The 27,676-nt window shown below is 44.0% G+C and overlaps 1 protein-coding gene across 10 annotated transcripts in view; it reads right to left on the bottom strand.

The window, feature by feature from the left end:
- The window catches only part of ppfibp2b (PPFIA binding protein 2b), an 80,044-nt gene that overhangs the window by 13,233 nt on the left and 39,135 nt on the right, over positions 1 to 27,676 (bottom strand). For 8 of the 10 annotated variants that reach the window (XM_084169077.1, XM_084169083.1, XM_084169080.1 and 5 more), the window contains exons 4-9: positions 23,199 to 23,285; positions 22,041 to 22,154; positions 17,030 to 17,170; positions 8,815 to 9,036; positions 7,490 to 7,582; positions 448 to 559 (exon numbers count right to left, since the gene is read on the bottom strand). In XM_084169077.1, the coding sequence (XP_084025203.1) occupies positions 448 to 559; positions 7,490 to 7,582; positions 8,815 to 9,036; positions 17,030 to 17,170; positions 22,041 to 22,154; positions 23,199 to 23,285 (769 nt within the window). The remainder of the gene's footprint in view (positions 1 to 447; positions 560 to 7,489; positions 7,583 to 8,814; positions 9,037 to 17,029; positions 17,171 to 22,040; positions 22,155 to 23,198; positions 23,286 to 27,676) is intronic. The other 2 variants (XM_084169076.1, XM_084169084.1) reach the window with 1 other exon arrangement.

Here is a 27,676-nt window from a genome sequence, read left to right as displayed (position 1 = left end):
CGGAGCAGAATTGCACAATGGCCACAACTACACGAGCTTAGTCAGACTAGGGCCTTACATTTGTCTGTCAGCAGTCTCCTAAAGACCTCCACTACAGCAGGGGGCAGCATAGCATAAAAAGACAACAGTGGAGGGGGCAGAGAGAGGACATTTGTTAGGTATTATTTGAATGAGGCACCATACCTGACGTCACACATGCAGATGACTAGCTTAATTTAAAATCCAATCACGAAACAACCATAACTTGGGTTCAATATGTATAATTAGTTATTATTATCAAATGTCAATGATCAAAGTTCCCCCTGCCCTGACAATAGAATAAGCATTAGTGGATGATATTTAGTTTGAGGTGGACCAGCTGAAGTAATGACATTATGCGTTAAAATGGTCAGTCACCTGGTGTTTGTTACTGTTGATGTATGATGTGTGTTTGACAGGTAAATTTACCTCTCTCTGGGTTCTCATTGGTCATTGGGCCTCTGGAGACTAGCTGTCTCTGTAGGCCCTCGATCTCAGAGTCTTTGGAAGCCAGTATCTGCTGTAGGTCTGATATCTCCGTCTGTAGAAAGAGGGTCACGGTCAATGGAGTGATACAAGTCAATCCTGCATGTTTACAACCACAGCCATCCAAGCCACGGCCTGTTCACCGCGCTACCATCTAGAAGGCGGAGACCATACAGGTGCGATCAAAGCTGGGACCGAGAGACTGAAAAACAGCTTCCATCTCCAGGCCATCAGACTGTTAAACAGTCACCACTGCCCTGAGCCTTAGTCACTGTTACTGTTACTAGCTGGCTACCACTCGGTACTCTACCCTGCGTCTTAGAGACTGCTGCCCTATGTACATAGTCATTGAACACTGGTCATTTTAATAAAGTTTAAATTCTATTTTACACACTTTATATGTATATACTGCATTCTAGTCATGGCTCATCCTATATAACTATTGCTATACATACCTTTTCTAAACATATACTGTCCATACCATCTATGCACACCACTATATGTATATATATTTATATTTATATTCCGGACTCTGACATTGCTCGTTCGGATATTTCTGAAATGTTTTTATTTAATTTGTATTATGTGTGTATTGTTATTTATTGCTAGGTATTACTGCACTATTGGGGCTAGAAACACAAGCATTTCGCTGCACCTGCGATAACATCTGCAAATCGGTGTACGCGACCAATAAACGTTGATTTGATTATGACATTAGGGGCTCTATTCAATCTGTAAAGCTGAAGCGTTACAGATTCCGCGATAGAAATGTAAAGGTCATTTCTGATTGAGACGACATATGCAGCGTTTACCCTGAATGCAGTCTATGCTAAAGCGGGAACATTGCCTTTAAATTTCAATCACGCTGTAAAGCTGAACTTCCGCGATGCAGATTGAATAGAGCCCTTGGTCTCATACACTATACAGTGGGGTCTGAAATGATTGACACCCTTGATAAATATGACCAATAATGACTGTGCAAAATAAATCATTCAAATACTGAGTTGTATATTGTAGGCAAATTTTTTTTTTGGGGGGGGGGGGGGGGGGGAATTACACTGAGTGTAAAAAACATTAGGAACATCTGCTCTTTCCATGACATAGACTGACCAGGTGAAAGCTATGATCCCTTATCTAAATCTGCACTGGTTTAAGTGTGTCAACAACTGCAACGCTACAGAGTTTTTCACACTCAACAGTTTCCCGTGTGTATCAAGAATGGTCCACCACCCAAAGGACATCCAGCCAACTTGACACAACTGTGGGAAGCATTGGAGTCAACATGGGCCAGCATCCCTGTGGAACGCTTTTGACACTTTGTAGAGTTCATGCCCCGACGAATTGAGGCTGTTCTGAGGGCAAAAGGGGGTGCAATTCAATATCAGGAAGGTGTTCTTAATGTTTTGTACACTCAGTGTATATTATTTTATACTAATACAACTGCTCAGCGAAAGAGAATGCTAACTTCTCACCATTACCAATAACAGGGGAGGTTAGTCTTGGGGGTATGATCTTTGACCTGCTATAACTTTCTCACTCATCCTTATTCACGATTCATTCCGAATTATCCGTAATCATGGTAGCATCCACATTAAAGTAGAAGTGTTTAAAAACATATTCCATTCTTATTTACAATAAAAGTGACACAATTATACATTATTTGCCATTAATTTCTACTGGGCACAAAATAATCTGAAACAAACCCAAAACGAACTGAAATATATCCAACAAGTTTGTAAAGTCACAAGATTGATGTAGTCATTGGGTGATAGGAATATGGGACCAAATACTAAACTTTTGACTACTTTATTTATACAACTCTTTAGGGATGTCAATAATTTTTACTCCTTCCTTTATGATATTTTTGATTATATGATTATTATTTTTTACTTGTTAAACAAAATCTCCTTCTCTGAGCAATTGTATTAGTATACAATAATATAATTTTCCCCCAATTTTTTTTTGCATACATTATAGAAAAGTATGTGGACACCCCTTCAAATTAGTGGATTCGGCTATTTCAGCCACACCCGTTGCTGACAGGTGTATAAAATCGAGCACACAGCCATGCAATCTCCATAGACAAACATTGGCAGTAGAATGGCCGTACTGAAGAGCTCCGTGACTTTCAACGTGGCACCGTCATAGGATGCCACCTTTCCAACAAGTCAGTTCGTCAAATTTCTGCCCTGCTAGAGCTGCCCCGGTCAACTGTAAGTGCTGTTATTGTGAAGTGGAAACGTCTAGGAGCAACAACTGCTCAGCTGCGAAGTGGTAGGCCACACAAGCTCACAGAATGGGACCGGCGAGTGCTGAAGCGCGTAGCGTGTAAAAATCGTCTGTCCTCGGTTGCAACACTCACTACCGAGTTCTAAATTGCCTCTGGAAGCAACGTCAGCACAATAACTGTTTATTGGGAGCTTCATGAAAAGGGTTTCCATGGCCGAGCAGCCGTACACAAGCTTAAGATCACCATGCGCAATGCCAAGCGTCGGCTGGAGTGCTGTAAAGCTCGCCGCCATTGGAATCTGGAGCAGTGGAAACGCATTCTCTGGAGTGATGAATCACGCTTCATCTGGCAGTCCGACGGACGAATCTGGGTTTGGCGGATGCCAGGAGAACGCTACCTGCCCCAATGCATAGTGCCAACTGTAAAGTTTGGTGGAGGAGGAATAATGGTCTGGGGCTGTTTTTCATGGTTCGGACTAGGCCCCTTAGTTCCAGTTCTTAACGCTACAGCATACAATGACATTCTACACGATTCTGTGCTTCCAACTTTGAGGCAACAGTTTGGGGAAGGCCCTTTCCTGTTTCAGCATGACAATGACCCTGTGCACAAAGCGAGGTCCATACAGAAATGGTTTGTCGAGATCGGTGTGGAAGAACTTGACTGGCCTGCACAGTGACCTGACCTAAACCCCATCGAACACCTTTGGGATGAATTGGAACGCCTGTGAGCCAGGCCTAATCGCCCAACATCAGTTCCTGACCTCAATAATGCTCTTGTGGCTGAATGGAAGCAAGTCCCCCCCAGCAATGTTCCAACATCTAGTGGAAAGCCTTCCCAGAAGAGTGGAGGCTGTTATAGCAGCAAAGGGGGGACCAACTCCATATTAATGCCCATGATTTTGGAATGAGATATTCGACGAGCAGGTGTCCACATACTTTTGGTCATGTAGTGTAGCTCAGTATTTGAATTATTTATTTTATACAGTCATTATTGCTCATCTTTATCAAGGGTGCCAATAATTTCGGACCCCACTGTAGGTCCAAGGTGACAGGGCAATGAAGTCTTCGTCAATGAGGAAAAGCATAAGAGGGGTGTCCTGATTAAGTCCTTAGTGTCGTAGGGAGGACAAACAAATACTGATCAATTCAGTTTGAAGTCAATAAAAAGTCAATAAAAAGCTCTGTATCTATTGTAGTCAAACACTTTAAACACAAGGGCAGCAATCCTTCTCTGGTAACACACAGGGTTAGGGTTGAGCAATGGGGTTTGGAATAAGGTTCAGTAGTAGACAGAACTGGAGAATGAGGCTGGATGAGAGCACAACAGTACACTTCACCACTGCAGTACAAACCAAGGGTTGGAACTGAAATTATATTTTTTGTTCCATTCCACTGTTTCGACCTGCAAAATAAAGTTTTGAAACCGGTTTGAACCCCCCAAAAAGTACAGATTTATATTGTTCCTTTATGTTCCTTTTTAAACCTCTGAAATTGACTTTTTTCTTTTCATTAGCTCGACATTAAATGACTTGTGGATGGAGCAGCTTGCTATGGAGCGGGCAAGCTATAGTTGTTTTAGACTAGGCAGCCGATCTATCAGCTGCCTAGGCTTTAGTTGTTTACATGCGCGATGGACAGACAAGTGTAGGAGGTGAAATTTTGCGTGTGGAGAGAGAGTTAGAGAGGTCTTGGTGCGCTGGGCATTGTTATGAAATGCATTATCTGAATTAGGCCCACAGAATAATATCTACAGAGGAGCGGCTTCTATGGAGGAACTTTTAATGTCTTTGAACATCCGAGCGTTGGCTTAAAGTTGGACCAGAGCTAGCTATCTAGCTAGCTAACAAGCTTGTGTGTGCAGAGCGGCACCAGAATTAAAAACACCTCTTACCTTTTTGTAGTTAATAAATCCAATGTGAAATGTGATATCCATAACTAGCATTGAAAAATGGAATCCATTCTTCTTGAAATAAAAATCTCTCCCTATTTTCTGAATCACGCTTGTAACGTCAGTAGGCTACAGTAGCTTAAGCTTTGGAGGGGGAGGGGCAGATTGCCTACACATGCACACACGCTGGCAAAGACTTCCAGCTAGCAGGCAGACACTGGAATACATTTCTGAGTGACAGAGTGAGGGCTTTGCATAGGCGCTTTGTTGTGTTTTTTGTGGGAACGTAAAATAACGTTATTATCCGGTTCCCATGCTTTTAAAATAACAGTTCTGTTCCGGAACAGTATAGATCACTTTCGTTCCCGGTTCTGATTCTGTTCCTCGAAAAAGTTCGTTATTTTCCGGTTTTCTGTTCTGTTCCCTGAACCGGTTCCAACCCCTGGTACAAACCCAATAGACCACATGCACATTAAAAAGGGTACCTCACTAATCCAATGATAGCCTATGGGGCAGCCTGGAGGTCAGCATGGTGATTGTTTGCCTGCCTGCCTACGACCATTCTGGCTTAACTGCCTGGAGCCTGTGTGGGTGGTAGTCAATGGCCACAGAGACTCCTATAGGGGGTCATGCACTTGGTCAGTGAACTTAATGGTCGGAAGTCTCAGAGTCGATCATCTACCATTCACGCCCACACAAACAAACACTTGTGAGTCGTCTCCTCTGGATGAGCACAGCGTATAGCCAGATAGATAGATCTTCTAAACATGGCAGTCTGTCTGCAGCCTAAGACATGCACGTATCGCCCCCTCGACCCCCTTCAGCTCGCTTCTGCAGAACCCGTACATTGAATAACAGATAGCAATTGAAGCATGCCAAGTTCTGTATTATTAGTTCTTGGTCGGGGAGGACGGGGGAGTAATATTGAGCTGTCGGAACGAGTCAATGTCAAAAGCATTGCTCGCTTGGTCTCTCTTCCCTTTTCTCTATTTGTTTGTTTCTCTTTTTCTCTCTCATTCTCCCCCGTAGATATAGAAAACAATGTACATATCCTTATTTTGGAGGAATATTTTATAAATACACAGAACAAAAATATAAACCCAACATGTAAAGTGTTGATCCCATGTTTCATGAGCTGAAATAAAAGTTCGCAGAAATGTTCCATATGCACAAAAAGCTTATTTCTCTCAAATATTCAGCACAAATTTGTTTACATCTCTGTTTGTGAGCATTTCTCCTTTGCCAAGATAATCCATCCACCTGACAGAACCCGATTAAACAGCATGATCATAGACAGGTGCACCTTGCGCTGGGGACAATAATAGGCCATTCTTAAATGTGCAGTTTTGTCACACAACACAATGACACAGATGTCTCAAGTTTTAAGGAAGTGTGCAATTGGCATGCTGGCTGCAGGAATGTCCACCAGAGCTGTTGCCAGAGATTTTGAATGTTAATTTCTCTACCATAAGCCGCCAACGTCATTTTAGAGAATTTGGCAGTACGTCAAACCGGCCTCACAACTGCAGACCACGTGTAACCACGCCAGCCCAGGACCTCCACATCCGGCTTCTTCACCACATCGTCTGAGACCAGCCACCCGGACAGTTGATGAAACTGAGGAGTATTTCTGTCTGTAATAAATCCCTTTTGTGGGGAAAAACTCATTCTGATTGACTGGGCCTGGCTCCCCAGGCCCACCCATGGCTGTGCCCCTGCCCAGTCATGTGAAATCCATAGATTAGGCCCTAATGATTTCCTTATATGAACTGTACCTCGTATAATCGTTGCATTTATATTTTTGTTCAGTATAATTCCCCATTATTTAACTAAAAGTAGAAAATGGTATGGAATCCATATTAGGAACATCATCAGAGGAATGTTCCTCATATGGATTCCGTACAGTGGCTAGTCATACAGATGACAATACTCCTAGTAAACTCTACCCACATGATCTCAGTAGAACTCCTGAGTGGCGCAGTGGTCTAAGGCACTGCATCGCAGTGCTAACTGTGCCACTAGAGATCCTGGTTCGAATCCAGGCTCTGTCGCAGCCGGCCGCGACCGGGAGACTCATGGGCGGCGCACAATTGGCCCAGCGTTGTCCAGGGTAGGGGAGGGAATGGCCGGCAGGGATGTAGCTCAGTTGATAGAGCATGGCGTTTGCAACGCCAGGGTTGTGGGTTCGATTCCCACGGGGGGCCAGCATAAAAAAATATCTATTCACTAACTGTAAGTCGCTCTGGATAAGAGCGTCTGCTAAATGACTAAAATGTAAATGTAAATGTAGAACCACCTGAACCTGTGAGGGATTGGGTGAATGAGATTCCACAACCATGGTGTTAACAAGAGGAAGGGAGGATGAGGAGGAGGAAGAGGGACAGGTGCAGAGTGAGGTGGAGGCGGAGAACAACAGGAGCAGAGGGGGAAGGAGAAGGAGTAGTCAGCATGAAAGAGGGATTAGGGTGAGGAAGAAGAAGAGGCACCTGAGCGGTCCGCCATCGCTCCTCCCAGTGCTGCTTCTCCACCTGAGTGTGCTCTACAGTGAGTTTCAGGCTAGAGAGCTTGGTCATGAGCGACTGGTAACACACATGGAGAGAGCAAGAGATAGACAGCTAGAGGGAGAGAAAGCCAGAATGGGTGGAAAGTAAGCTGGAAGATAGGAACAAAGTTTACCTCCAAAATTGGAGTTGCTAAGAGCAACAAAGTAAAATTGAAACAGTTATGTTTTTCAAAGGAAATAGGAATATTAATTTGCTAGAAAACCAACTAAAGTGGGTGTCACCTTAAAGTGCCATGTGAATAAACTAAACTGACAGATAGATAACTGTAAAGCAAAAAAGTGACAGAAATGAAGTTTTTTTTTACCTTTGTGGCCTTTAGTTTTCTCTCATACTGTGATTTCTCCACCTCCAGCACATCCACTTTACTCTTGAGGAGACGGAGTTCTTGCAGTAAGCCCTGTCAATAACACAGAACATATTGTAACATTTTAATTGAAAATAACTGTGTCCCTTTGATGTAAAATCTCCAGACCAAAAACACCATGCTCTTCACTGTGCCTTCCACACGAAAATGCCAATTTCTCCAGTCAAAAACCAATGTTGGATACAAACATGGTTCTCTCAGTTTATAAATGAACATGTTACACCAAAAAGTAGAACGGAAGTTTTCAAATGTTGACCCACGTAATTTGATCCCTTAACAGCCAGAACACCGTGCAGTTAATACATAAAAAGTTTAACCTCCACATCCCAGGAAAGGCAGCAGATGACCCTTTTAACATGTGACCAGTCAGTCAGCCCCTATACCCCTCAAACCCAACTCTGGACCTCGAAGCCAGTTCCACTGCCTTTGTTATTTATTGTTCCCCTCTAATCAGGGACTGATTTAGACATGGGACACCAGGTGGGTGCAATTAGTTATCAGGTAGAACAGAAAACCAGCAGGCTCCGGACCTCGTAGGGTAAGAGTTGAATACCCCTGCCCTATACTGTACTAAGTAGTGATGGCTCAGGCTCCTCAAAAGGACCAATGGTTATGGCCATTACCAGTCAGTTAGCTAGTCTGGTTGCCAGTTTGTTTCAGCATCCATTTGGTCCCTTTAAAAAAAGTTATGTCAAGGCTGAATATTGAAACAAACTGGCAACAAGGATATAATGTTTCTTGGACAATTTCATAAAATCATAAAAAACTTTGAAAAAGTGACTGAAGTAGATAGATTTGAATTTATCTCACATTTAGAGACAGGGTAGGAGCATAAGCCATCAACCAAGCCCAGTATTTGGACACAGTGACCAGTAAACCTTGGTTGCATTAATAAGGTGAACCACAGTCATGCAAACACACCACACCACACCACTTACAATGAGTTAACACCCGGATATTTTATATATCTATTTACAAAAAATATATATGGGGGATTGGAAATGATGCAGACAATTACATTGATGGAAGCCACAATCTGCAATATTAAAGCTGATCTACACCAAAAAAAACAAACTAAACCAAAAAACACCCGGATATGGAGGCAAACAGTACACAGGATTCCCACACACTGTAGTAGTAGAGGTAGAGACGTCGGTCACTGTAAGGAGAAAGGTTAAGTACTAGACCCAGTAGAGGATTCTAGAAGGTTAGGGAGGATGGTAGTTAGGAGAGAGGGGGGTAGCGTGTCCATGGGTACTGCCTACATTCTGTCCTCCACAGCGACAGCAAAACTCATCCACGTCAGAACCACCCAAGCCCACGTCGGGGTTCTGGTCGTGGGCCTCGCGGGCACCACTCTCCCCCTGGGCCTCCCCCTGGGCCTTCCCCTGGGCCTCCATGGCCCGTTTCTCCATGATGCGGGTATGGATCTCCTCCTGAAACCTACACATCTGCTCCTGGAGCTCGCTTATCAGATTTACCACACACTGAGAGAGGGAGAAGAAAATACAAAACACAAAATAAAAGAAAAGAAAAAAAAACATTCAAAATGATATGCACTGCTGTGGTTATTTTGTTTTTATGTTAAAAAAACAATAACATATATATATATATACACACATACATACACACACTGTATAAATGCAGTATATACAGTTGAAGTCAGAAGTTTACATACACTTAGGTTGGAGTCATTAAAACTCGTTTTTCAACCACTCCACAAATTTCTTTTTACCAAACTATAGTTTAACAAACTATAGTCGGTTAAGACATCTACTTTGTGCATGACACAAGTAATTGTTCCAACAATTGTTTACAGACAGATTATTTCACATATAATTCACTGTATCACAGTTCCAGTGGGTCAGAAGTTTAAATACACAATGTTGACTGTGCTTTTAAACAGCTTGGAAAATTCCAGAAAATTATGTCATGGCTTTAGAAGCTTCTGATAGGCTAATTGACATCATTTGAGTCAATTGGAGGTATTTGACCCCTTTCTAATTTTCTCTACTTTTGCATATTTGTGATACTGAATGTTATCAGATCTTCAACCAAAACCTAATATTAGATAAAGGGAACATAAGTGAACAAATAACATAACAATTACATATTTATTTCATAAACAAAGTTATGCAACACCCAATTCCCCTGTGTGAAAAAGTAATTGCCCCCTTACACACAATAACTGGCTGCAATGACTCCAACCAAATGCTTCCTGTAGTTGTTGATCAGTCTCTCACGTCGCTGTGGAGGAATTTTGGCCCACTCTTCCATGCAGAACTGCTTTAACTCAGTGACGTGTGGGTTTTCAAGCATGAACTGCTCATTTCAAGTCCTGCCACAACATCTCAATTGGGATTAGGTCTGGACTTTGACTAGGCCATTCCAAAACTTCCAATTTGTTGATTGTTAGCAATTTTCATATTGACTTGATTGTGTGTTTTGGATCATTGTCTTGCTGCATGACCCAGCTGCGCTTCAGCTCACAGACGGATGGTCTGACATTCTCCTGTAGAATTCTCTGATACAGAGCATAATTCATGGTTCCTTCTATTAAGGCAAGTCGTCCAGGTCCTGAGGCAGCAAAGCATCCCCAAACCATCACACCACCACCACCATGCTTGACCTTTGGTATGATGTTCTTACTGTGGAAAGCATAGTTTGGTTTTCGCCAGGCATTACTGGAACCATGTCGTTCAGTATCACAAATATGCAATAGTAGAGAAAATTAGTAAGGGGGCAAATACTTTTTCATAGCACTGTATTATACAGTACCAGTCAAAAGTTTGGACACACCTACTCATTCAAGGGTTTTTCTTTATTTTTACTATTTTCTACATTGTAGAATAATAGTGAAGACATCAAAACTATGAAATAACACATATGGAATCATGTAGTAACCATAAAAAAAAAAAAGTAACATTTGAGATTCTTCAAATAACCACCCCTTTGCCTTGATGACAGCTTTGCACACTCTTGGCATTCTCTCAACCAGCTTCACCTGTAATGCTTTTCCAACGGTCTTGAAGGAGTTCCCACATATGCTTAGCACTTGTTGGCTGCTTTTCCTTCACTCTGCCGTCCAATTCATCCCAAACCATCTCAATGGGGTTGAGGTCGGGGGATTGTGGAGGCCAGGTCATCTGATGCAGCACTCCATCACTCTCCTTCTTGGTAAAATAGCCCTTACACAGCCTGGAGGTGTGTTGGGTCATTGTCCTGTTGAAAAACAAATGATGGTCCCACTAAGCCCAGATGGGATGGCTTATCACTGCAGAATGCTGTTGTAGCCATGCTGGTTAAGTGTGCCTTGAATTCTAAATAAATCACAGACAGTGTCACCAGCAAAGCACCCCCACACCATAACACCTCTTCCATGCTTTACGGTGGGAACTACACATGTGGAGATCATCCGTTCAGCCACACCGCGTCTCACAAAGACACGGCGGTTGGAACCAAAAATCTCCAATATGGACTCCAGCCCAAAGGACACATTTCCACCGGTCTAATGTCCATTGCTTGTGTTTTCTTGGCCCAAGCAGGTCTCTTCCTCTCATTGGTGTCCTTTAGTAGTGGTTTCTTTGCAGCAATTCGACCATGAAGGCTTATATATATATATATATATATATATATATATACACACTACATTACCAAAAGTATGTGGACATCTGCTCGTCGAACATCTCATTCCAAAATCATGGGCATTAATATGGAGTTGGTCCCCCCTTTGCTGCTATAACAGCCTCCACTCTTCTGGGAAGGCTGTCCACTAGATGTTTGAAATTGCTGCGGGGACTTGCTTCCATTCAGCCACAATAGAATTAGTGAGGTCGGGCACTGATGTTGGGCAATTAGGCCTGGCTCGCAATCGGCATTCTAATTCATCCCAAAGGTGTTCGATGGGGTTGAGGTCAGGGCTCTGTGCTGGCCAGTCAAGTTCTTCCATACCGATCTCGACAAACCACTTCTGTTTGGACCTCGCTTTGTGAACGGGGGCATTGTCATGCTGAAAGAGGAAAGGGCCTTCCGCAAACTGTTACCACAAAGTTGGAAGCACAGAATCGTGTATAATGTCATTGTATGCTGTAGCGTTAAGATTTCACTTCACTGGAACTAAGGGGCCTAGCCCGAACCATGAAAAATAGCCCCAGACCATTATTCCCCCTCCAACAAACTTTACAGTTGGCACTATGCATTGGGGCAGGTAGCGTTCTCCTGGCATCCGCCAAACCCAGATTCGTCCATCGGACTGTCAGATGTTGAAGCGTGATTCATCACTCCAGATAACTTATTTCCACTGCTCCAGAGTCCAATGGCGGCGAGCTTTACAGCACTCCAGGCAACGCTTGTCATTGCGTATGGTGATCTTAGGCTTGTGTGCGCCTGCTCGGCCATGGAAACCCATTTCATGAAGCTCCCGACGAACAGTTATTGTGTTGACGTTGCTGCCAGAGGCAGTTTGGAACTCGGTGGTGAGTGTTGCAAACGAGGACAGACGATTTTTACGTGCTACACGCTTCAGCACTGGGTGGTCCCGTTCTGTGAGCTTATGTGGCCTACCACTTCACAATAACATCACTTACAGTTGACCGGGGCTGCTCTAGCAGGGCAGGAATTTGACGAACTGACTTGTTGGAAAGGTGGTATACTATGACAGTGCAACGTTGAAAGTCACTGAGCTCTTCAGTATGGGCCATTCTACTGCCAAGCCAATGTTTGTCTATGGAGATTGCATGGCTGTTTGCTTGATTTTATACACCTGTCAGCAACGGGAGTGGCTGAAACAGCCGAATCCACTAATTTGAAGGCATGTCAACATACTTTTGGCCATATATATATATATATATATATATAGATGTAACACATAACAGAAGTGGTTTTTACTAGGGTGAGGGTAAAGGGACCTCTGGGGGGCAGATCTGTACGGTGCCATGTTAAACACAGTTAAACTGTCACACTGCCAGGCACCGTAAACAAAGTTTCTGAGCTACTTTGCAAGTTCTCAAAGTGCAAATGTGAAGACTGCCTTATCTGGCTGCTGGCCAGAAGGTCCCTTTACTTCCCTGAGGAATTGGAAGGCTTCGAAGATTAAGGACAGCGAGTAAATTCCTAACTAGATTATTAACATTTTGGCCAACTAGAATTCAACCGAAGTGTTTGTTTGATAGAAACAAGTGAAACGGTAACAAACGTTTGATTTTATGTTTGGAATCTTTCACTAGAGTAGAAAAGTCCATTCCCTGAGAAGGGAGGGGCTGGGGTGGTGGTTTAATGTCCTAATCTTGGATACGCTGACAGAAATGCCTAGCTTGTGGACAGAGGAAGTTTCATATGAAAGTCCCAGTTTATGTTACACTGACAGTACAGCTGATGATAAGACACATTCCCCCTCTATATATAGCTGTATGTTCTGAGCTTGGTGGTCGAGGGGGGGTCTCTGGGGTGAACATGTTCGCACTTGTGGAGTGTTCCAAGTGAATTTCTGCCATTACCCCTTGGTGCATGAAGGCTAGCAGCTGTCTCTTCCAGGGACAGTGTTTGTGGATGAAACAAATGCAGACTGGTTTCAGGTTACCATGGCACCGCAACCGGCGTGGAGTCCCGCTCTGCCCGGATATCATGGATTTATGGGACGAGGTCAAAGACTCATGACCCGACAGGCTGTGTACATTACATGGTAAACCCACGAGCTTCCCTCTCTGTCAATAACACTTACAGTGAGGGAAAAAAGTATTTGATCCCCTGCTGATTTTGTATGTTTGCCCACTGACAAAGACATGATCAGTCTATAATTTTAATGGTAGGTTTATTTGAACAGTGAGAGACAGAATAACAACAAAAAAATCCAGAGAAATCCAGAGAAACACATGTTTTAATGAGGGAAATAAGTATTTGACCCCTCTGCAAAACATGACTTAGTACTTGGTGGCAAAACCCTTGTTGGCAATCACAGAGGTCAGACGTTTCTTGTAGTTGGCCACCAGGTTTACACACATCTCAGGAGGGATTTTGTTCCACCCCTCTTTGCAGATCTTCTCCAAGTCATTAAGGTTTCGAGGCTGACGTTTGGCAACTCGAACCTTCAGCTCCCTCCACAGATTTTCTATGGGATTAAGGTCTGGAGACTGGCTAGGCCACTCCAGGACCTTAATGTGCTTCTTCTTGAGCCACTCCTTTGTTGCCTTGGCCGTGTGTTTTGGGTCATTGTCATGCTGGAATACCCATCCACGACCCATTTTCAATGCCATGGCTGAGGGAAGGAGGTTCTCACCCAAGATTTGACGGTACATGGCCCCGTCCATCGTGCCTTTGATGCGGTGAAGTTGTGCTGTCCCCTTAGCAGAAAAACTCCTCCAAAGCATAATGTTTCCACCTCCATGTTTGACGGTGGGGATGGTGTTCTTGGGGTCATAGGCAGCATTCCTCCTCCTCCAAACACGGCGAGTTGAGTTTGATGCCAAAGAGCTCGATTTTGGTCTCATCTGACCACAACACTTTCACCCAGTTCTCCTCTGAATCAGTCAGATGTTCATTGGCAAACTTCAGACGGCCCTGTATATGTGCTTTCTTGAGCAGGGGGACCTTGCGGGCGCTGCAGGATTTCAGTCCTTCACGGCGTAGTGTGTTACCAATTGTTTTCTTGGTGACTATGGTCCCAGCAGCCTTGAGATCATTGACAAGATCCTCCCGTGTAGTTCTGGGCTGATTCCTCACCGTTTTCATGATCATTGCAACTTCACGAGGTGAGATATTGCATGGAGCCCCAGGCCGAGGGAGATTGACAATTATTTTGTTTCTTCCATTTGCGAATAATCATATCAACTGTTGTCACCTTCTCACCAAGCTGCTTGGCGATGGTCTTATAGCCCATTCCAGCCTTGTGTAGGTCTACAATCTTGTCCCTGACATCCTTGGAAAGCTCTTTGGTCTTGGCCATGGTGGAGAGTTTGGAATCTGATTGATTGATTGCTTCTGTGGACAGGTGTATTTTATACAGGTAACAAGCTGAGATTAGGAGCACTCCCTCTAAGAGTGTGCTCCTAATCTCAGCTCGTTACCTGTATAAAAGACACCTGGGAGCCAGAAATCTTTCTGATTGAGAGGGGGTCAAATACTTATTTCCCTCATTAAAATGCAAATCAATTTATAACATTTTTGACATGAGTTTTTCTGGATTTTTGTTGTTGTTATTCTGTCTCTCACTGTTCAAATATACCTACCATTAAAATTATAGACTGATCATTTCTTTGTCAGTGGGCAAACCTACAAAATCAGCAGGGGATCAAATACTTTTTTCCCTTCACTGTACTACTCTGTCCCCAAGACAATCCAGGCTCTGTCGTAGCTGGCCGCGACCGGGAGACCCATGGGGCGGCGCACAATTGGCCCAGCGTCGTCCAGGGTAAGGGAGGGAATGGCCGGCAGAGATGTAGCTCAGTTGGTAGAGCATGGCATTTGCAACGCCAGGGTTGTGGGTTCGATTCCAATATGGAAAAAATTAAAAAAATGTATGCACTCACTAACTGTAAGTCGCTCTGGATAAGAGCGTCTGCTAAATGACTAAAATGTAATGTAAATGTAACTCTGCATAATGTCACTGTTACCAACAGTTACAGAAGTTTGCTCATGTTATCGCAAGATTCTGAATCAGATAGCGATTTAATTTCGAATAAATGTGCCCCTCACGTCCAATCTGCTGTGTAAATGTGTTCAGCGTCTTTTTGCGCTCACCAGAATGTCTGGAGCACAGCCTGCCCTTCTCCACGCTGCCATTTCCCATCTGCCCACTGTCTGTCAGCGGCTCTCGTTTAGGCCCCGCCAAGATTTTGTGTCTCTGGCAATTTCCAGCCCTGCTTATCAATCTCTAAATCGCCGTTTGGGGCAGCCGGGGCGTTTGGGTTCCCTGGGCCTCAGCGGACGTCCACAACACTAAATTATGTTTATTTAACAAGGCCAGATCCTCTGGTGACAGACAGACTGGGGGTTGTTACTGGGCTGAGGCTCTGGTGACAGATAGACTGGGAGTTGTTACTGGGCTGAGGCTCTGGTGACAGACAGACAGAGAGACAGACAGAGAGATAAAACACTGCCAACATCACAGGCAAAGTCTGCCTCTCCTCCTCCCCTCTTTTTCAAGGTCTCATATTCGCATGCTGCAGCGCCATTTGAGAGCAGCTGGGTGTGATACAATGAACAAAGCAGCACAAAGGGCTCATTGAGGAGAGGCGGAGGTGCTGTTGCTGGTGAACTGGACTGGGGTGTTTGTTTGGAGTAGTTGGTCAGGTTGTTGGAGTTGAGCTGACTGCATGTGGTCGCACCTGCCCCTTCTCCAGAGGGATGACGCAACACATAACATGAGGTGGAATCCAGCAAGCACACGGACGTGTCTGACTTAGCTCTGGATACAGTCAGAGGAACTAAATGAATTAATGTCTGCAATCAAACAGTTGTATAAGCTCTTATAATGGACAAACGTCTTCCAGTTACTGTGAACAGTTACAATTGTACTTCTAATATTATTGTAACTGTTCACAGTAACTGGAAGACTCATGTCCTTTATTAGCCCAATACACTAGAGCAGAAAGCCACAGAGCTGGTCTGGTCATGGCAGTTCCTAATAAAGTTATAAAATGGTGACCAGTCAGTGGATGACCAGGGCTCTGACAGACCTACAGAGGAGGTGCTCCTGTGAGGGGAACTTTACAGCCTGTCTAGGGGGCCACCTGTCTGTCTAGGGAGAGTGTTTGATCTTCTTGGGGTGTCCCATTGGGGTGTCCCAGGCTCTGGAGACCACCTGTTTCTCTTTACTATAAACCTATAGGTTTGGAGTGGCCATATAAATGGGTCAAAGTGAACCTACAGACCTACATGTTTATGCCGTTTTAACTGAAATCCTTTGTTCACTACTCCTGTAGTCTCTTTTCCCCAGCCATGTAACTCTTCTAAGACTGAAAGTGAGGCTACTTGTGAATTGCTATTCTCAAGGTAATAGAGATTTCATTTTCTTCATGCCAAGTTTCTCCTGAAGTATCTGAAAGCTCTACATAGGCCTGCTGACACATTAGAGCACATTGTGGTCTGTGCAACATCAAATAAACATTCCACGTGTGGTTTCTACCCAGCCAGCCTCAAAGAGAACAACAGGTGGGTCATGAAGCTGGTAAAGGCACTGAGAGACCACACTGAGACCACACTTGCTACTGATGGAATTATGTTGTTTTTCACTTGGCATTCCAGTCCTGTTCGAACTAGAAAATATACTAAGTTGGCTCACTTCATAAGGCTTTGTGGGACTCTTGTTAACAGCTGCGGGTTAATGGTGCCACCATACAAAGCCCTGAGTGGAGTGCTTTTCATTTTCAGAATAGGCTGAGTTTAAGTCAAGTTTAAGTTATGTTTCATGGTTAACCAGCTCAGTGTGTGATTCTTACATGCCCATCCTCTCCCCTCCTGCCAGCCTGTACTACAGTACTCTACCTCAGCTTTGTTCTGTTGGTCCTCGCTGCTGTCGTTGTGGTTCTGTTCCTCGTCCATGCCGACCAGCTTCAGTTTCAGGTAGGAAACCTCATCCATCAGATCTAGTTTCTGGGTCTCCAATGAGGTTCGGCTCAGCAGCTCCTGTGCCGCACACAGCCACAGAGACACACACATTAACACTCCCCTACACACACACACACACAAAATGCATCCACTGACCAGGGTGACCAGAGTGCAGTACAAAGTCAGTCGCCGCTCCACTGGGCACAAAGTTTCCCCAAACCAACAGTTCAGCCTGGGAGCCAGGGCCCTGCTCCGCTAAATACACACAATGCTACGTGGCTCTATGTTGACCTCCTCTGTCTGACAGAGAGAGAGAGAGAGAGAGTTTTTGGGGGGGGGGGGGGGGGGGCGAGAGAGAGAGACAGACAGAGCGAGAGATCAAGAACAAGTGAGACACAGAATCCTAAGTGAGAAACAGTCTCTAAAAACTGTCAAAAGACCTAAGTGACATAGACTGTCACTGTGGATAGAATCAGAGAGAGAGAGTGTGTGTGTGTGTGTGTGTGTGTGTGTGTGTGTGTGTGAGCTGTGACTATAGATTTCACACACAGTAAACACATTTCCCTAACGCCCTTTGGATTTCCCAACACCCCTCATCACTAGAGGCTGATTTTGCTTCCTGTTCCAGCGAATGATACTACTTACTCTCTCTACTACAGACCAAGATTCACTATCACTTGTCATCAAAATAACTTCCCATCATACTTCTGAATTAGGTGTCCCTTACCAGGCAACTATACATAGGCCTAATGATCTGCAATAAGCTATTCTAAATATATGTGACATCACATGGAAAAGAACAACTACACACCACCAGATAGACACATAGACTGACTGTGTAAACCCCTATAATCACCACAGCTCAAGGGAAATACATTGAAAATGAAAGCTGTTTAATAAGTTATGGCACCCTGTGACATTTGCAACCCAACACCAGCATAACTTCGAGCGGGATCAGCTGAGAATTTAGAAGCAATTTGAAGGTATTTTCTGTGAAAGCCTATCAGCTAATGCTGCAGCTAACTAAGCCTGTTGAAATCCTTCTTTTGAGCTAATTATGAACTGAAACACATGCAGGCTGTGGCCTACTGATATCCAACTATTCAATTCAATTCAATTCAATGGGCTTTATTGGCATGGGAAACCAATGTTTACATTGCCAAAGCAAGTGAAATAGAACTAATCGTTTACCTAATGTAGGAACTAGAACTATCCGTTTATCTAGGCTTGATTGGACTCTGTTGTACTGGCATCCCTCAGTGGCATGTGGCTCTGAGTAAGTATAGGTCTGATGAGTCTATTGATGAAATAATCTGCCCAACACACTCAATCATTAGCTTTTACTGGAACTGGCAGCAGATACTGATAATCATTCTCTTGAGACTCAGAATAGCCATCTCCGTTCCAGGTTCAGAACAGCAGTGACAAAGAATAACCTATAAATTCACCAGGCCTAATAACACCCCACACAATGAGTATGGTTACATGCATGTGATTATTGTGATTATTGTGGATAGTCAGATTAAGATAATAGTTTGATTATGCTGTGCAAGAAGAACGATTTCCCTAATAATCCTGTTTACATGGACACATCTGAAATCAGGCTTCCTAATGGCACTCTGATAAATGCAGAAAATGACCAATCAAAAAAAACATTCTTCCAAAACAACCATGTTATTTTTGGGAAGCATATTTCATTCCGAGTTGAATGTGAAAACTACTTCTAAGACGCATACATACAGTTGTTCTGAAGTCAATTGACTCGCGCTAAAGAGGGAGGCTCGCTCGGCTGGTGCTAGAACATGCACAGATCATATACACCACTGGAACGCCGATTAAGGTGTTTACATGTCCTAATAATTTGAAAGATTGCTCAGAAAACCAGGTGTTTTAATCATTCTATGCTTACTTCGATTTTGACCGTACTCCGATTTAGATAAGCAGAGTCATAATCTGCCTACTGCCATAATCAGTTTAATATTGAATTATTACTGTGCATGTAAACATACTCATTGTTTGAACAGATCTCATTAAAACTTCAATGGGGCCAAACAATGTGAAGATCGACAATGTCTGGTTATCAATGGAGGTCTAACACTAGGGTCCAGCTGACAATTCCCAGTCACACCACAGAGCGCTGTAGACAGTAGATAGTGGCTGTGGTCTCTCCTATATAACCACATTAAGTATTTACAGTGGGGAAAAAAAGTATTTATTCAGCCACCAATTGTGCAAGTTCTCCCACTTAAAAAGATGAGAGAGGCCTGTAATTTTCATCATAGGTACACGTCAACTATGACAGACAAAATGAGAAAAAAATATCCAGAAAATCACATTATAGGATTTTTAATGAATTTATTTGCAAATTATGGTGGAAAATAAGTATTTGGTCAATAACAAAAGTTTCTCAATACTTTGTTATATACCCTTTGTTGGCAATGACACAGGTCAAACGTTTTCTGTAAGTCTTCACAAGGTTTTCACACACTGTTGCTGGTATTTTGGCCCATTCCTCCATGCAGATCTCCTCTAGAGCAGTGATGTTTTGGGGCTGTCGCTGGGCAACACGGACTTTCAACTCCCTCCAAAGATTTTCTATGGGGTTGAGATCTGGAGACTGGCTAGGCCGCTCCAGGACCTTGAAATGCTTCTTACGAAGCCACTCCTTCGTTGCCCGGGCGGTGTGTTTGGGATCATTGTCATGCTGAAAGACCCAGCCACGTTTCATCTTCAATGCCCTTGCTGATGGAAGGAGGTTTTCACTCAAAATCTCACGATACATGGCCCCATTCATTCTTTCCTTTACACGGATCAGTCGTCCTGGTCCCTTTGCAGAAAAACAGCCCCAAAGCATGATGTTTCCACCCCCATGCTTCACAGTAGGTATGGTGTTCTTTGGATGCAACTCAGCATTCTTTGTCCTCCAAACACGACGAGTTGAGTTTTTACCAAAAAGTTCTATTTTGGTTTCATCTGACCATATGACATTCTCCCAATCCTCTTCTGGATCATCCAAATGCACTCTAGCAAACTTCAGACGGGCCTGGACATGTACTGGCTTAAGCAGGGGGACACGTCTGGCACTGCAGGATTTGAGTCCCTGGCGGCGTAGTGTGTTACTGATGGTAGGGTTTGTTACTTTGGTCCCAGCTCTCTGCAGGCCATTCACTAGGTCCCCCCGTGTGGTTCTGGGATTTTTGCTCACCGTTCTTGTGATCATTTTGACCCCACGGGGTGAGATCTTGCGTGGAGCCCCAGATCGAGGGAGATTATCAGTGGTCTTGTATGTCTTCCATTTCCTAATAATTGCTCCCACAGTTGATTTCTTCAAACCAAGCTGCTTACCTATTGCAGATTCAGTCTTCCTAGCCTGGTGCAGGTCTACAATTGTGTTTCTGGTGTCCTTTGACAGCTCTTTGGTCTTGGCCATAGTGGAGTTTGGAGTGTGACTGTTTGAGGTTGTGGGCAGGTGTCTTTTATACTGATAACAAGTTCAAACAGGTGCCATTAATACAGGTAACGAGTGGAGGACAGAGGAGCCTCTTAAAGAAGAAGTTACAGGTCTGTGAGAGCCAGAAATCTTGCTTGTTTGTAGGTGACCAAATACTTATTTTCCACCATAATTTGCAAATAATTTAATTAAAAATCCTACAATGTGATTTTCTGGAGGAAAAAAATCTCAATTTGTCTGTCATAGTTGATGTGTACCTATGATGAAAATTACAGGCCTCTCTCATCTTTTTAAGTGGGAGAACTTGCACAATTGGTGGCTGACTAAATACTTTTTTTCCCCACTGTATATTCAGCATGACCTTGTGAGATAATGTAATAAAAGGAAATGGTATTTCTCAGGGGGAAGAAAGGTTTTCCCCTAGACCTGTGCCTATGTACAAAGGCAACAAAATCAAAGCAACACAATCTGCTTGGCATTTGAGGCCAATAAAACTGATAAAAAAACAAAATATTTTTTTATCACTGACATTTATGGGGAACTAAACAGGCTTTTTGATTCTTAAATTGGGTAGCTTTGTGTTCCAGTGTTTGGAATGCACGTAACAGCCTGATAAGAGATGTCAGCAGATGTAGCTCAAGCGATCCTTTCTCTCACACCCCCTCACTCCCGTCTCTGACAGTCAGAGCACAAACTGGACAACTCTCACCCTGTCTCCCTCCCTACCTTTCCACAACAAACATGGTGCACTGACTGACTTACTTCCTAGTGCCTTCTTCATACCTGCTGGTGCATAAGGCAGAGACAAGACCTCTACAATTTTGAAGATCCAAAGCCTGCTTGGCAGCCTGTCCTGGTACACACAGCTACATTTATTTTAGTATGGGTGCACCTAAACTGTGTGCATTGAGAGGAAATTGTGAGAAAGTCTTATTTTCCCTCCATTTTTATGTGCTGCTCTAGCTTCAGAAAGAATATGCTGTAATTATTGTAAGATTATGCAGTCTGCTCTTAGTGGAGGCCACTACAATAAATATCTCTGCTCTTATAATGCCATGGAGTCAGTCAGCCAGAGAAAGTAACCTTGTAAGATTGAAAGATAGTGAACTTTGAAAGCTATCCCTCCATCTTCTGAGTGACAAACGTTGTGCAATCGAGGTGAGTCACTCACAGGAAGCGACAGAATTCTATGTTAGTAAGAATGGCATGAATGAAACCACACCTCTTGTTACTAATTTACCACACACCTACTTCACACTAAAGGAAACAGAAAAAGAACAGGTTGTTGGTTCCATTTGTCACTAAGCTACAGAACATTGTAATCTTTAAATGTGCTATAAATCACACATTTACAAAATACAGTCAATTCAATTAATCTAAGACTAAAACAAGACTTAGTTATGTAGGAAACAAGTAGAGGTTGAAAACATCAATATTTAACTCCAAGCTAATATGCTGAGCACAGGTAAAGTAGTGGTAGTAGTGTCTCTCTCTTACCTGCTGTAGCATTTCCTCAGTGGAGTTGAGTTTGTGATGGTGCTCCTCCAGAGAGCTCTCCAGGTCTCTGATCTTCTCTCCTTGGGCCTCCACCTGGTCTGTGAGCACACTCACCTACAGTACAACCCACAGACAGGACACCTTACTCACATTGAGAAATACCTCCTCTCGCCTGCTCTGGACTGGAACTACCCGTATGCTAATAGCACTAATTCCTCTGACAACACACCGGTAGTTTCACTTCATTCCTCAGCCGGCGTAGAACTCTATGTCAACAGCCAATGTGAAATATCATGAAAGATAACCTACCCTTGACTTGACATGGTTCACTGAATTACAAAAACTGAGCTGAGTAAACTTAGCCTCTTTCTTTGTCTTGGTGGGTCAACTCTGGCCAGCCCACAAGGAAGCAGGTAAAGGGGAAAGCAAAGCAGTAAAGCACCTTGGGGGAGGTGGCAGCCAATCATTTTATCAGTCAACTGGCACAGGCCTGTTGGCCAATCAGCAGCGTTTGTCAGAGGGGCTTGAGGAATGTACTGGCGTGTGCGAAAGAAAGGGCTACTTTGGCACAAGGCTGAGATAAAGCTAGTTATGAGCAGCACACGTTGAGGCAGACAAGACATGACAGAGCCCGAGGAGGAACTACTGTAGAAAGAGAGAAAATATAAATATACACTGTGTAGCCTAGATTACAGATGTAGAAGCTACCAATTACACAGATGTAAAAAACATGGAGCATCGTGACAAATCACAGTACAACCAAAGACAGAGGCATTGTCCAGACACGTTTGTTTGGGAAAAACAAGAAACTAGGGGCGTACTGCGTGACTGAGCTCCTGTGCTACACACAACAGCCTCCAGCCCCATTGCCTGCCCTGGACAGTCTCACCTCTCTCTCTCTCTCTCTCTCAACAGGTCACACATCTTGCTGCTGTGATGGCACACTGTGGTATTTCTCCTACGGCGGAGTCTCTCAATAGCAAGGCTATGCTCACAGAGTCTGTACATAGTCAAAGCTTTCCTTAATTTTGGTTCAGTCACAGTTTTCAGGTTCTCTCTCTCTATGCCCACCCCACCCCCCTCTCTCGTCTCTCTAAAAGCGAAACGCTAATCCTGCAAGAGTCACGGTGGGGCTGAGAGATGACAGCAGCACCTTACCTGGAGAACCAGAGACTCTTTGTCCCCCTCTAAGCGAACCAGACGCTCCTGATAGCTCTCATTGTTCAACGGGGAGCGGAGGTTAACCTGCAAAAACACACAGAGAAAAGAGGAGTCAAGAATGGGCGGAGGGGGAGGAAGACTCACTGAACAGGTTCAACAACTTAACCAATCAACAATTCACCTGCACTGACCCCATAAAAGAGAATAAATAAGTATTGTGTTTTGTAATATCTTCCCATATGGTCTAGCGCAGGGATCATCAACTAGATTAATTTTTTCTTGAGCGGATGGTCAGGGTGCCAGAACATATTTACAAATAATTTGTAGACTGCAAATGTACCTTTATTTATTTTACCTTTATTTAACTAGGCAAGTCAGTTAAGAACAAATTCTTATTTACAATGACGGCCTACAACGGTCAAACCCGGACGACGCTGGGCCAATTGTGCGCCGCCCTATGGGACTCCCAATCACGGCCGGTTGTGATACAGCCTGGAATCGAACCAGGGGGTCTGTAGTGACGCCTCAAGCACTGAGATGCAGTGCCTTAGACCACTGCACCACTCGGGAGCCCATATATCTATCTATAATGCGTGGGAATACTTTGGAACAGATTTCCAATCACTTGGAGCGGATTTGCTGGTGTTTTTACAGTCTTTTATGTCCACCAATATTATTTTTTAAATCTCAGAATACTTGAGGTGACAAATAAAATCACCCGCAGGCCAAATTAGGCCCGTGAACCACCAGTTGGGGAACCCTGGTCTTGCAGTTAGGATTCCTTGTTTACACCTTGGCGGCCCAGGTTCGACTCCCGGTAGGGGAACACACTTTCTCCACTGCACTGTTGTCTGAACTTCATTCCGTGTCAGATACAGTATTACTGGCTGCAGCCAAAGCCAAGACAACTGCCTGCTGGAAGACTGCTCCATTTCAAACAAGGTTTCTAATATGAGGTAGCTGGTGGAAGACAAGAATAGTAGTAGACCTATGTTAACACCCAAATCTGAGCGCAGGTGAGAATCTTAACATGTTTAACATCACAACAATGTGACATGTTACCACGTGGCTCTGGTCACTAGAGACATGGCATTAACATACAAAAACACACCCTTTGGCCCCCAACATCAGATACAAGGAAATAATAGCGTTTTCACTGATTTGCATAAGAAAACATATAATTTCTCCTAATAATATATAGTTTGTTGTGTGAAACCTGTGACCTGTAAGAGCCCCTCTACAGAGGAATGCAGTTTTTCCTCTCTCTCTGGACTCAGTCAGCTGACATGGAGCATTAGGACGTCTCCTCAACCAACCACTACATCCATGCAAACACCCTGTTGGATACCGCTTGTCTTACTCAGCCCCTGAGAACTCCTCCAGAGATGTCTTAACAACATGGCCTTGACTTAAGCCTTCGAGCTGTACAAATGCCCCATGTGATCGTCTTGGGGACCTGTCATAAGGGTCTGTCACAGCAGGAGAAAATACATACCGTGACTTGTCAGCAGCGCTGAGCTGGCGGGGGTTCTGTGGGGTTTTGTCTCCCTGTACGGTTTCAGATAATCCTGTCTTTAATAGCGCTGCCTGGTCCTGGGGGCCACTGCCTCGGACTGTACTGGCAGCACACATATAAAGACCTGTTTCTCTGAGGTCATTTGAAAGGGCAGTCCCCTCAGAAAGAAGTTTCACAACTGACTTTCTAGGAGGTAGTGCAGGTCCATACCCACTCACTGTCCATTACTGCTTGAACTCTCTGAAACTCAAATGTAGTGTGTCCTGCCCTTCTATGTACTAGTAACCTAATGTAGCAGGCGTAAAATAAACGCCATAGCGGCGTTCCTTTCTTTCTGGTCCTGACGAGAAAAAAACTGTCGGGGGAGGTTATCTTCTGTGCTGTTCAACCAGTCCAGTAAATGTGGAGGAGGAGTTAAGATGGAGTGTCGCCTTGTTAAAGTCCAAAAGAGGAAGTCAGGTCACAGGCTCTCTTTCCATTTCCCCTGAGAACTGGGTGTTGAGAGGAAAGGTGTGAGGTGAGTGCATGTCAGTGTCATATTTCATAAAGTCTTAACTTAATACTTACTTTGCCCTTCTAGGTACCCCATGATTGATGTTGAACATGGTTACGTTAAACAATGCACCAAAGCAAAATCTATACCCAGGTTCCTGCTGTGCTGCTAGATGTCCAGAAGATGAAAGGGATTGGTTACAGCACTTCCTGAATCCTGTCAGAGTCCATATGGAGATTTCTAGCAGTGATTAGAGTCATTACACTGACTGTAAACACAAGCCAAGGCAGAGGTGAGCCAGCCCCGTTCTCTGTCACACAGACAAATGACCACTTCCCTTCCTTTTAAGTGATATTACACAAGCTACAGAGAACAGGGTCGTGTTCACTAGGCATCAAACGGATGAAAAGGGACTGAAACAGGGAGGGACTACCTGAACTTTTGCAATAGTAAACGCTTGTTGTGGTTTTCCATTGCAAAGCATTTTTCTAAGGTGTGCATTAATGAATACGACACCTAGCGCTGTAGTGTACTGGACACACATGGACAGAGAGCTCAAACAATTTGCTATGGAAACTATAGAGGCATCTTTCTCAGGCTAAGCCACAATGACATTTCCCTTAACCCCTCTCTTTTCCCATGAGCTAGTGGCTGTTTGATGCCTCTTAAAGGCACATTCTAGGCAGAAAGAGTAAGAGCCATGACCAAAATATTATCCCCCTTTCTAAGAATGCATGACGACTGTACAGTACAGTAAGCAAGAGGGTTACCGCGTACTCTAAACGGCCTTGAATGTTTCTGTTGCACTTTAGTTTTATGGTGACCAGCCCCCACAGTGTTATTGTAGGTAATACTCCTCTCTTTCTATAAAATAATGTTAGGAGTGGTTTACTATGGCTGCATGCTGCCCACTTTGGCTTCAGTGGTTCCACCTCTTGACATGCCCTAGCTCCATTCCACTACCTAATAACTCACAACAACCATAACCAGGCTTGTACAAGCCACTAAATTAACTCTCCTTTTGACAGTCACACCAAGACTGCAATAACATGTCCTACCTTTAAATTGAATTTCGAACCCTGGTATGTCTACCAAACAAAACACACCTTCTCAATCAAGTCTTCCTCAATGGTGATTTCATGGCAGCTTTATACCCTTACTGTATACCCAGAGACCATGATCAAGTCGCCATTGATTTTGGATTACACAGTGCTGTGATATCACATAATAACAAGACAGCATTATGAAGACATAAGAACAACAGTGCCAAGGCTCTCTTTGCAAAACAATCCTCAGCTGGTTGGTGTTGTAATGCCTGTCATCTGATAACAGGTTTCCAGCCAACACAACACAAAAGCTCAACAGGATTCACAACTCCACTCAACTTCAAACTAGTGGAAATGCATCAGGAAAAACTATTACCAGACTGGACAACAACATCTCATGGGAATACAGATCTCATGATATGGTCCCTTTCTAATTTTGTGCAGTTCATTCTTACAGTTCACTGTTATCTTCCTCCTCAAGTAACATACAGGTGTAGGATTGTAATTTGAGCCAGTTTGCTACAGCGGGAAAATAATCCTGCAGCAACAGGAAATATGATATATTATGTGGATTATAATTAATGGACATTTGTTTAGGGGTTGTAGTGTAAATTACAAACTTCAGAAGCCTTTTAAAACCTCAAATACCCTACAGGTTTGCATTGCAGGAATGTTCTCCTTCAACAGGGTGTTGAGAGAGAGAGAGAGAGAGAGAGAGAGAGAGAGAGAGAGAGAGAGAGAGAGAGAGAGAGAGAGAGAGAGAGAGAGAGAGAGAGAGAGAGAGAGAGAGAGAGAGAGAGAGAGAGAGAGAGAGAGAGAGAGAGAGAGAGAGAGAGAGAGAGAGAGAGAGAGAGAGAGAGAGAGAGAGAGAGAGAGAGAGATAAATATATGTCTGCTGCTGCAGCCAGGTCCCCAGCATCTGCTGTGACTGAGAAAGAGCACCCAGCCAGCACAAAGCAGAGCAACAGGCTTTAATGTCAGCCTAGACACAGACCATGCCAACTCTCTCTCTTTCACTTGCTTGCTTGGTTTCTCTCTCGCTCTCTTTTACTCTCTCTCTCCTCGATGCTCTCCTGAACTGTCTTTCCCGATGGTCTGTCCTGAACGGTCTTTCTCGATGGTCTCTCCTGAATGGTCTTTCTCGATGGTCTCTCCTGAACGGTCTTTCCTGATGGTCTCTCCTGAACGGTCTTTCCTGATGGTCTCTCCTGAACAGTCTTTCCTGATGGTCTCTCCTGAACAGTCTTTCCTGATGGTCTCTCCTGAACAGTCTTTCCCGATGGTCTCTCCTGAACAGTCTTTCCTGATGGTCTCTCCTGAACGGTCTTTCCTGATGGTCTCTCCTGAACAGTCTTTCCCGATGGTCTCTCCTGAACGGTCTTTCCTGATGGTCTCTCCTGAACGGTCTTTCCTGATGGTC

The sequence above is a fragment of the Coregonus lavaretus genome (genome assembly GCF_964263955.1).
Source record: "Coregonus lavaretus genome assembly, chromosome: 9".
Lineage (NCBI taxonomy): Eukaryota > Metazoa > Chordata > Actinopteri > Salmoniformes > Salmonidae > Coregonus > Coregonus lavaretus.
This window is presented reverse-complemented; position numbering and strand designations above follow the sequence as displayed.